The sequence below is a fragment of the Equus przewalskii genome, chromosome 1 (assembly GCF_037783145.1).
Source record: "Equus przewalskii isolate Varuska chromosome 1, EquPr2, whole genome shotgun sequence".
In the NCBI taxonomy this organism is placed as follows: Eukaryota; Metazoa; Chordata; class Mammalia; order Perissodactyla; family Equidae; genus Equus; species Equus przewalskii.
Window position 1 is genome coordinate 34,644,492 of NC_091831.1, and position 11,703 is coordinate 34,656,194.

General features: G+C 39.7%; 1 protein-coding gene across 2 annotated transcripts in view; it reads right to left on the bottom strand.

Annotated features, from left to right (window-relative positions):
- LOC103564575 (cytochrome P450 2C18-like) overlaps window positions 1–7,751 on the bottom strand; it is a 31,498-nt gene extending 23,747 nt beyond the window's left edge. Inside the window, exons 1-4 of one of the 2 annotated variants that reach the window (XR_011523274.1) lie at window positions 7,488–7,747; window positions 5,903–6,065; window positions 5,580–5,729; window positions 1,627–1,787 (exon numbers count right to left, since the gene is read on the bottom strand). Coding sequence is in view for 1 of the 2 variants with exons in the window: in XM_070561483.1 (XP_070417584.1) it covers window positions 1,627–1,787; window positions 5,580–5,729; window positions 5,903–6,065; window positions 7,488–7,655 (642 nt within the window). In the remaining variant the exon portion in view is untranslated. Of the gene's footprint in view, window positions 1–1,626; window positions 1,788–5,579; window positions 5,730–5,902; window positions 6,066–7,487 lie in introns of both variants that reach the window. The other variant, XM_070561483.1, reaches the window with a different exon arrangement.
- Window positions 7,752–11,703: the final 3,952 nt, after the last annotated feature.

Consider the following 11,703-nt stretch of genomic DNA (forward strand, 5'->3'; position numbering starts at 1 on the left):
ATGTTCTCTTCCTTCCTGAATTTGGATATTTTTGCCAAGGAATGTGAGGAAGAGCTCAGTAATTGCGATTGGAGGACAATCCTGTGGACAATGAAAACCTTTCAGGGAAAGACTGGATGTTCATTCAGTGCTATGGCCATGCTTTGGGGCTGTCACCAGAGTAGTTTATGGAAACTGGGCTTTGGGGTTTAGTGGGAAAATGACTGGCCAGGAGCCAAAGATCGTGAATTCTAGCTCTATATTCAAGGATTTGTTTTCCTGTGTGTAAAATAAAGGGCTTGGCCATCTTTCCCAGATGTTCCCTCCATAACATTAAGCTCTGAGCAGGTCGATGGCTTTCAAACATTCACTTCACAGAAAACATTAGCAAAAATGGCACAGTAGACAGCTCCAAAAGCCTATTCTTCCATAAAAACGTCAAAAAATCATGCAAGAAGTGTCCGAATCAACTTGTCAGAGCTCTATAAAACAAAAGCTTATAGCAATCAAGTGAATTCTGAACCAAGAAAATAGGAACTTAAAAGTGGTGGGAAAGCTTGGTTGTATTTTTTATTTGTCCTTGTGCCACCTCCCTCCTCAGCTTGGCAGTGGTCTGAACAAGGGTAGTTTCTTGTGTGGAACCCTGGTTCCTGGTTTCAGAGGGACCAGAGTAGACCTCACTTGCAAAGAATTGTGTTTCTCTGTTCTAACCTGTCTTGGGCAACCTGAAGGACTGACACATGCACTTGTCTTTGTTTCATCTAACTTAGAACTCAGAGTGGAAAGCAGCAGACATGACTCATAAACCTGGTAAAGTGAATGAACAACCCACAGCCACATGGGGCAAAAGTTAAGGCACACAATAGAGCACCAAAACCCTGGGAAGAAAAGCTGAGAAGAAAGCATCTTCAGTTCTTAGGGCATTCAAAAGCACCCATGTATACGGAGGAATGAAGAAAGTTATGTACATGCCCAGGGCAGGATACAGGCTAAGAAAAGACCTGAGAAGACTTTAAGCTTTCACCTCTGACTGATCCCTAGGCTCAGTGCAAGCAAGAAGTGAAGATTAAGACACAGTTGAAAAAGGCCTGGCTAAGAGTTGAAGGAGTGCCCCTGCTCCGAGCCAATCTGCAAGTTATTCTCCTCCCTTTCTCCCTCCCTCCCTTCCTTCCTTACTTCCTTCCTCCCTTTCTTCCTTTCTTCTTTCTTTCCTTCCTCTTCTTTTCTTTCTTTCTCACTCTATCCCTCTCTCCATCTCTTTCTCTCTATCTCTTCTTTTTGGCTCTTCACATTCAAGGAAATCTCTGTCAAAACACCAGCTGAACACAAGCTAAAGGAACAGATATTTCAGAGACCACACATGACAAAAAAAAGACGCTGCAAAAACAGTTTAGAAAAGTCACTAAATAAACAGCTACAGCCTACAGAAGGCAAAAAAAAAAAAAAAAAAAGAATCAAAAAAAGCTATAGAAGCAAAAAAAAAAAAAAAAGGAGGAGGGAGAATCTGATTTCCAGAGTTGCCACATTATAGTATCCAGAATGTCCAGTTATCAAACATTCGCTTCCCAGCTTTGTCCACAAAGAATGTTGGACTTGTCAGAGAGAAGAGCATACATGATTTCTCAGGAAAAGAAGACTTTACCTCACCTGTATCCATGGAGAGCTCATAATCCTGAGGTTTTCATTAAATTTTTCCAGCAAGTTAAGAAAAGTCTGATCTGTATAATCAAAACGATTCTGGAAAATAATGGAGCAGATCACATTGCAGGGAGCACAGCCCAGGATAAAAGTGGGGTCACAGGGTGAAGCTAAAGAATTGGAAAGATTTATAAAATACCATTAACATATACATATAAAACTTTGTTGTTGATAACAAGTAATTTTAGTATCTCTAAAGCAATATCTACCTAGAAATTCCCTTATCAGCAAAAATTTCAACATGCTGGGACCGGCCTGGTGGTGTAGTGGTTAAGTTTGCACGCTCTGCTTTGGCGGCTGGGGGTTCACAGGTTCAGATCCCAGGCACGGACCTACACACTGCTCATCAAGCCATGCTGTGGCAGCATCCCCCATACAAAGCAGAAGAATTGTGGCACAGAGGTTAGCTCAGTGACAGCCTTCCTCAAGCAAAAAGAGGAAGATTGGCAATGGATGTTAGCTCAGGGCCGATCTTCCGCACACACACACATACAAAATCAGCATGCTTAATATCAACATATCACTTTTCCCTTAAATGTGAATTGACCATTCCATCCTAGTTTATTTAACAGTGGTTTTCCAAGTACTCCATTTCATCACTGCTTTGGTTTAGTCAATTCTGACCCAAGGTGCCTGTTATTTTGAAGAGTAAAAGAAAAAATTTTTAAGGCTTCATTTTAAAACACTTAATAATACAGTTTATCAGTGCAGAATCACATCCATCTAGTAAGCTTATAGACAATTAAACGTTGATATAGGAAGAAAGAAAATAGTTTGGGACATGGAAAATCTTTTACATACAATGAATAGTTGAAAGAACTTCACGTAGAATCAGCAGAGGGAAAGGTTAAAGAGAGAACGATTATGGGAAAAAATCAAGTTTTTGATAGAAAAAATGTAAAGAAAGCAAAAGGCACTCATGTTGTATCAGAAGAAAAATTAACACAAACGAATAAGAACATAGATTTGTTTGCATAAAATAAAAGGAAAATAAAAAAACTTCATTACAAACTGAAATCACAGACAAAGCAAACAAAAAGTTTAAATTGATAAATGGAGTCCTTTTATAGCAATAAAACGAATTTCCTGCTCCAGGAAAGCGTCCATCCCGACCAATCAGGCCCACATTTAATTTACCTGGACAGAGCCTGCTCTCTTGTGGAATTCTGGGACATTGCTACATATAGCCACCAACAGAATGCAATATGTTATTATACATTTTTTAATTGGACCATCATTTGCGTCAATTCCATCACTTTAAAGATAGATAAATTAAAGCAGAGGAACATTTTTCCTTTTTAGTGGGCAATATTTAAATGAAATTGTTATATCCAAATGATCAATAATCTTTACATGAAAAAAAAATCCCAAATTCACATTATAGACGTAATTAAGAGTGTGACTTGAATCAAAAATGTTGTGAAGAAATGATAAGAAATTAAATAATAGGAAATCTGTCTAGTTAACTGCTTCTATGCCAAGCTCCTTTCAGCTGAAACACGCCAGGATACTAAGCTTTCAGAAAACCTTTTATTTTAGAAGGTAGGGGATAATTCGGAAAGGCCTTGAGATTTCTTTGTGTGTGTGTGATTCACAGCTAAAATCTCATTTTTTTAATCCTTCCTTTCACTTCATTTGAGAGAGAGAATTAAAAAGCAGGGTAATTTGGAATCCATGCTAAAGATCAGACTCATTGTGGCAAGCACTTCATAGATCAGTAGAGCTGGCATTGGGGGGTAAGTAATCACCATAAAAGTTCTAACCCAATGTCCAATTGTTTTAAAATGCACTTGGGATTTTGTTTTTATTCAGATGGTGAGGCCAACAGATCAGGAAAGGATAACCATTGTAAAGATACTTTGTTACTCACAGTGCCCAAGAGGAGGGGGCACACTTCACAGGGCCACATGGGCAAGCACCAAGGTTGGTCAAGAAGCAGAAGGAATGAGGGGAAAGCATGGTCCTGAGCCTTTATTGGGGTTTCCATGGGAAAGGAATGAGCAAGGCAGAGTAGGTATGCTGAGTAAATTTAAGATTGGATAGTGTGAATAATTTCAGGGGCTTTGGGCTGTGAGGGTGGTCCTTAGTTGTCAAGTACGTGGCCCTGGGTTGATTTAGGGCAGGGAGAATATTGGCTTGGTGTGTGAGTGTTTGATAAAGGAAACAGCTGGGGGTATGGGCTTTGGATAGGTTGGTTTGCAATTCAAAGCCATGCCCACAGACAAGGTATTTGCTCTATCTAATAATTAGCTAACCCTGGGAGGGGGTAGTTGCTCCCTGGTCTGCAAGGCCCAGGTCAAAGATGTCAAAGCACTATAAAATAGAGAAAATAGGAAACATGATTGAGATATCAATAAAAGGGAAGAGAAATATAAGGAAAGTTGAAAACAGAGCCAACTAATGGGGAAGGCAGGATAAAGAGTTATTAATGATAGTTTAAGTCTGGTTAAATAAACCATTTTATTATCTGGTATTTGTGTAATTTTCAGAATTATGCTATAGCACATATTTCTTAAAATATATAAAACAATACAGTAAGTAGGGAGCAATATTAAATAACTCAAGCTGATAGTTTAAAAATAGTTGTTTACAGATATATATCCCTATGTTCATTGTAGCACTATTCACAATATCCAAGACATGGAAACAATCCAAGTGCCCATCGACCGATGATTGGATAAAAACGATGTGGTATATATATATACACAATGGAATACTACTCAGCCGTAAAAAAAGACAAAATCATCCCATTTGCAACAACATGGATGGACCTGGAGGATATTATGCTAAGCGAAATAAGCCAGACTGAGAAAGACAAACACCGTATGATTTCACTTATGTGCAGAATATAAACAAACACATGCACAAGAAAATAGTTCAGTGGTTACCAGGGGAAGGGGGCTGGAGGGTGGGCACAGGGCGTGAAGGGGACACTTATGTGGTGACAGGCAAGAAATAATGTACAACTGAAATTTCACAATGATGTAAACTACTATGAATCTCAATTAAAAAAATAAAATAAAATTGGGGGCCAGCATGGTGGCACAGCCCTGTGTCCACACGTTCCGCTTCTCGCGGCCCTGGCTTTGCCGGTTCGGATCCCAGGTGCAGACATGCCACTGCTTGGCAAAAGCCATGCTGTGGTAGGTGTCCCACATATAAAGCAGAGGAAGATGGGCACGGATGTTAGCTCAGGGCCAGTCTTCCTCAGCAAAAAGAGGAGGATTGGCAGTAGTTAGCTCAGGGCTAATCTTCCTCAAAAAAAAAAGAAAAGAAAAGAAACAATTTACAGTAAAATCACAGTTGAGGACAGCTGCACTAGGGGGTGCAATCAAAAAATTAAGCAATTAAAACAATAAATAACAAAATATAAATAACAAAACTGTATGCATGGGCCTTGGAAGAAACCCTCAGATATGTCAGTGAAGTTGACCATACAAATATAGGCCAATTAAGTGAAAGCACATGTTACTTATGTCATGCTGCATAAGGATGTGATGAGATCATCCCCACCATGTTCACTTGACAAGTGTTCCCTGATGAAATATTCTGGAATAGGTAACCCACATTTATGCTATAGGAAAAACATTGCTCTCTAACTCTTTCAGAAAATGACTAAAACTATTCTTCACGATTTCTAATTTGAAAACATTGTGCAGGAAAGACTAATATTAAATGATCTTTTATACCCACTGTACGCACAATCATGAGTGTACACACACAACGAGCATAGATACATAAAAGTTCCCTTGGCTCTCTGCTTCAAACCCTCCCTCCTCCACATGAGGGCTGGTCACCATTACCCATATGAAAGATTTGGCCACCCCTAAAATACTTTCAAGGAGGTTATTAGAGAAGAGGTCAGCTTTAAGGTCAGTGATACACAGCACAGAATCACCCACCATTGGTTTTTCTCAACTCCTCCACAAGGCAGCGGGCTTCCTCTTGAACTCGGTCCTCAATGCTCCTCTTCCCCATCCCAAAGTTCCGCAGAGTCATGAGGGAGAAACGACGGATCTCCTTCCACCTCTTTCCATTGCTGAAAAGGATTCCTACCAGGAGGGGAAACAGAAACTAGGAGGGATGTCCTAGGCAAGAAGGACGAAGCTGATATTTGCCAGCATCAGGTTTGGGCAAACTCTACTGAGGAGATCTTTAAATTCCTGTTTTCCATCCTTCCCACTTCCATTACCAATGCTGAACAACTGCACACACACACACCTACCATGTCCTTTATTAACTCTTTCAGCCACTGGGAAACTGCCTCTTCCAGAAAACTCCTCTCCCAGATCAATCAGGGCTTCCTTCACTGCTTCATATCCATGCAGCACCACAGTGGGCTTCAAGCCCAAATACAGAGTGAACACAGGGCCATAGAGTTTTGAGAGCTGGGAAATGGAAAGGAAATGCAAATATTAGCAAAAGAAGTCTCAATTTTATCTATATTTTGTGCGTGATTAAGACTGTAATTATCATCATATTGTTGATATTTTTATTCTGCCAAACATAACTTCAAACATTTCTGGATCTTATACAGCCATGTGTCGCATAATGATGGGGATAAATTCTGAGAAATGCATTGTTAGGCGATTTTGTCGTTGTATGACCATCATAGAGTGTTCTTACACAAACCTAAATGGTTTAGCCTACTACATACCTAGGCTATATGGTCCTAATCTTAGGGGACCACTATGGTACATGCAGTCTGTCATTGACTGAAATGTTAAGTGGCACATGATGTAAATATGGTGGAGATTGTTATAGCTGACACATACAGAGGGACTCTGATGTGCTAGGCAATGGCCCAGGTAATTGGTACTCAGATCATTACAAGTAATCAAGTCAACAGCTTTATTTTCCTGTTTTACAGATAAAGAGACTGAGGTTCAAATAATTTCCTATTTATTTCCAGAGTATCACAGCTGATAAATAGAAGACCCAAATGTCAACCCTGCTTAGTTGAACCCTGATGTCTAAGCAATTTATCAGTCCCCAATGCCCACTTTGGAGCTAGTCCCCAGCTGACTACTTCAGGATCACCTGTAAAGCTCATTCCATGAGGATTCTGACTCAGTAGTGATGAATGCTAGAAATCTATACTTTTAAGAATCACCCCAGAAAATTCTAATGCCCACCTCAGTTTGTGATCTGCTGGTATTACTAACTCAGAGAGTGAGCATCACAGGAGCAGGGCCAGGAGATGCAGCATCTCACAGAAGAACGATGTCTTCCACCCTGCAGCATTCGTAGGGTACAGAGAGCAGCTTTGTGCACAATCCAAAAGGATTCTGTAACCACCCAGCTAGTTCTAAATAATTAGTTTTTTCTTTTGTTCTCTCCTGAGGGTCCTGATCTTAAGCTATGTCCTTGACATCAGGCATCACTGGTTTCTTCGGAGAAGTTCAATTTTCATGGCTATTCTGAATAAAATGCACTGTTTATATAGTAGAGGACTTTTTAAATGAAGTCTCCATTCGCAAATCACTTCCCGTATCATTTACTTTCAGGCAAAAATCATAGCAAATGGTGGTGAAACAAAGAAAGGAAGGAACAATCTCATCTTTTGCCATTTTATTATTTTGATTCTACCATTTATAAAGACCTAAGTGTTTCTCTACTTGCAAAATGCATTAGTTATTCCAGTGTCCTTGACAATGACAGGCCAAAACAATAGTCCACAGGGAGCAGTTACTTTACAATGACATATGTTAATAGTTTTATCTTAACTTATTTTAATATATTTCATTTAAAAGTAGAGGTTAATTTACTTACCCTTTGCAAGCCAGTGGAGGAACATAAAACATACTTACATTGCTTAAGGATTTGCTGATGTCCTTAACATCTAACTGTAGGATATTTCCAATAATAGGGAGAGGAGTGGGGCCAGGTGGGAGCTTCCCTTTCCTGGAGCTCTGTTTCCAGAGTGAAAGGAGAAACCAACAGGAGAGACAGAGCCCCAGGAACACAACCAGATCCATTGTCTCTTCTTACTTAGACAACTGTGAGCCTGAAATCCAAGCTTTTATAACAGTCCCTGCTAATTCAACATGTGCCTCTTTGACTCATAAAGTGACTAATCAGCTAGGTCTACTTTAATCTCTCTTTTGAAGGGACTTTGGTTCTTTACTTTTGCTCTCCTTCTTTCCAGTGCCCCACCCCGGAGCTTCTGGTTTAACAGGTCTGGGGTGGAGCTCTGTTACTGGTAACTTTTCTTTTAATATCCCAGGTGGTTGAGAACCAGTGAAATAAATGATTTGATTAAAAAAATTCCTCAATATTCTGGATTCTCAGATTAATGACCAGTTGAGAATTTACGACTTTGGGGGAAATCCTTGTATATTAATAAAAAAGCTTATTCTTTAATGTTTATCAAACACTACTGTGAAAGATGACATGAGTGGAGCCATATTAAAATAGAGCCAGAGGAGCCATTTCACAGGAATTGCCTTGTACATCTTGTTCTCTTTATCTTCCAAACTGCACCAAACCACCAACATTCCAGGAAGTCAGTAAGGACAAGAATATCCTGTCTGCAGGAGCCAAGAACATACAAAGGAGAAAGCAAAGTCCCTTCCATAAATGATGTTTGGAAAACTGGACAGCCACGTGCAAAAGAATGAAAGTAGACCATTATCTTACGCCATACACGAAAATCACCTCAAAATGAATTAAAGACTTGAATGGAAGACCTGCAACCATAAAATTTCTAGAAGAAAACATAGCAAGTACACTCTTTGACATCAGTCTTAGCAGTACCTTTTTGAATGCCATGTCTACTCAGGCAAGGGAAACAAAAGAAAAAACAAATAAATGGGACTACATCACACTAAAAAGTTTCTGCACAGAGAAGGAAACCATCAACAAAATGAAAAGACAACCCACCAACTGGGAGAAAATATTTGCAAATCATCTATCAGATAAAGGGTTAATTTCTAAAATATATAAAGAGCTCATACAACTCAACAACAACAAAAAGAAGAACCCAATGAAAAAATTGGCAGAGGCTAGGAGAAGACATTTTCCCAAAGAAGATATACAGAGGGTCAACAGACCCATGAAAGGATGTTCAACATCACTAATTATTAGGGAAATATAAGTCAAAACTACAATGAGATATCTCCTCACACCCATCAGAATGGCTATGATTAAAAAGACAAGAAATAACAAGTGTTGGAGAGGATGTCGAGAAAAGAGAACCCTCCTACTCTGCTGATCGGAGTACAAACTGGTGTAGCTACTATGGAAAATAGTATAGAGATTACTCAAGAAGTTAAAAATAGAAATACCATATGATCCAGCTATTCCACTTCTGGGTATTTATCTGAAGAACATGAGAACACTAATTCCAAATGATATATGCACCCCTATGTTTATTGCAGCATTATTCACAATAGCCAAGAGTTGGAAGCAACTCAAGTGACCATCAACAGATGAATGGATAAAGAAGATGTGGTACATATATACAATGGAATACCACTCAGCCAGAAAAAAAAAGATGAAATCATGCCATTTGAGACAAAATAGATGGACTTTGAGGGTATTACGTTAAGCAAAATAAGTCAGGCAGAGAAAGACAAATGCCATATGTTTTCACTCATACGTGGAAGATAAACACATAGATAAGGAGAACAGATTGGTGGTCACCAGAGGGGAAGGGAGTGGAGGGAGGGAAAAAGGGGTAAAGGGGCACATATGTAGCATGATAGATGGAAATTGGACTTTTGGTAGTGAATACAATGCAGGCTATAAAGAAGCCAGAATACAATGATGTAAGCCTGAGACTTACACGGTGTTATAAACCAATGTTACCTCAATAAAATAGTAAAAAAAGAATATCCTGTCTGTAAGAACTGATGGAACCGGACTTTCCTGATGGCCAGATCGCTAACCAATGAATGAAGTACAAATCTAACGTTTTGCCTGATGCTCAAACCTCAAGCCAATCTCTGAAGCACAAACCTACCTTTACCTTATCTAGGACCAGTGACTCCTCTTTAATACAACTCACCTCATCCTCCCTTTTTCCCATAAAAACCTTAAGCCCATCTCCTATAATTGGAACACTATTTGGGTTTCTACCTGAATCTGTGCTCCCCAAATTGGAATTCTTTGATCCCAAATAAACGTTTTGCTTCTTAAACTAGTTTCTGTTTTTGTAGGTTGACATACAGTGTCAGAAAGCGGGACCTGAAGTCTTCTCACCTTGAAGGACCAACATCCTCTGGAAGCAGGTTTGGTAACATGAGCCCCATCGTGTGCTCAGCCATTTCCATGAACAACCAATTCCTTAGACCATGAGACCTCTCAGGCTCAGACCTCCCTCCCATTACTGAGGTCAGTGTCTTTCTTTGGGATTGGTGCAGTGGCTTTCATCATTGCAGGAGAGATTTCTCTCAAGGAGGGGACTCCCTGATGTAGCTTTTGCTGCAGGAGAGGATTCCCTCCGTAGATATGTTAGTACTTTGAACTTTGGAAGGGATTCCCTCCATTAAAATTTCTGCTTAGACAAACTTTGCTATGGGTTAATATGCACATGAGGCTAAAGCTATTGCTAAGGGATATCTTGGAAGCCAAAGCCACAAAATTGGTGGGCATGGATCAAGCAATTAAGAGCCATTAGGGCTCTCACCACCTCAAGAAGTCTCCCGTGAGAGGATAAGTTGGTCACAGAATGGGTCAGATTGATGCCTAGGTCACCCACCAACCTCAAGGAAACTTCCAGGCAATGAGGTACACTGTAAAAACACCACACAATCCCCAACCCTGGGGCACATCCCTCTGAGGTATGAGTTTGGCTCCAAGAGACCCAAGGCTTAGCTAACTCTGTTACTGTGTATATAAAAAACCCTATTGTCCTCATAAGTTGCACACTTTTCTTTACCATGGGACTTATTTTCCAAGAAGATCCTCCCTCGGGAACTCCAGCTGGTTTTACATTGAAGAACTATTGTCTTTCCTCTTGTACATTTTTGTCCTAGTGGATCAATAATACTAAAGATGATTTAAAATCAGAGTGGCCACTTTGGGGTTCTTTTAGGCATCCAAAATTTGTCTTTTTGCACACTAGACTTGAGAACCGCAGACCAGAAAAATTAAATGCAATCTTTAATTTCTAAAGAGTCAAGTGCACCACCTTCTGGCACACCTGCTCAAAACTGTGGTCTCAGAAGCTGTAAATCTTTACAAAGAACAGCAAAATCTTCCTAAGCTTATTTCATGTCCTGAGAGGTTGGCTTGGTAACCATCACCCTGGGGACCCCAGGTGGTCAGATATGGCTGGACAGAAGTGTGGGTTGAACTCCATTTACAGCTAGGGTCCTACCAAACTGCTGCCAGCCTCAGGGGAACTCCATTGGCCATTAGAAAAAACATTCCAATTAGATAAGATCACTTAAGAAGTGCACTTAAAGGCAAAGACTTCACAATTCCAAAATAGCCTCATTAAAAGTTTCATTGCAAAGGCTAATGAAAAATTAAGAGATAAGAGTTACCTAAAAGAAAAGACTATACAGAAGTCTGTTAAGTTAATGGCTTTACTGACACTCCCATATCTACCTTCAAAGGAGGACCCCATATGAGACCCACCCAGACTTAATGAGACTCTGAAAGATTTTCTGGTAAACTGCTACATTATTCCCTTAAACAGTCAAGGGGAAACTAAAATGAAAATTAATGGAACCCACCACACCTTGAACTTGGATATCCAGCCTCCAGAACTGTGAGGAATACGTTCTATTGTTTAAGCCAGGCAGGCTGTGGTATTCTGTTACAGAAGGCCAGTAGACATTAATACAGCCTATTGCACCCATTTCTGTAATTGTGCGAATTTAATAAAATATTATATAAAATGAAAAAAAATTAATGGAGTTGTTTAATACTGCCAGAAATATTCGCTGTTTGTCCCAGCTGAAATCTGATAAGATATTTGAAAAGATTCAGTAATTTGTGTTCAGAAATTTGGCCAAATTGGAAGCTGATATTCAGAGCCTGATATGAATTTTTTATAGGCCATCTTCCCTAAGTTAG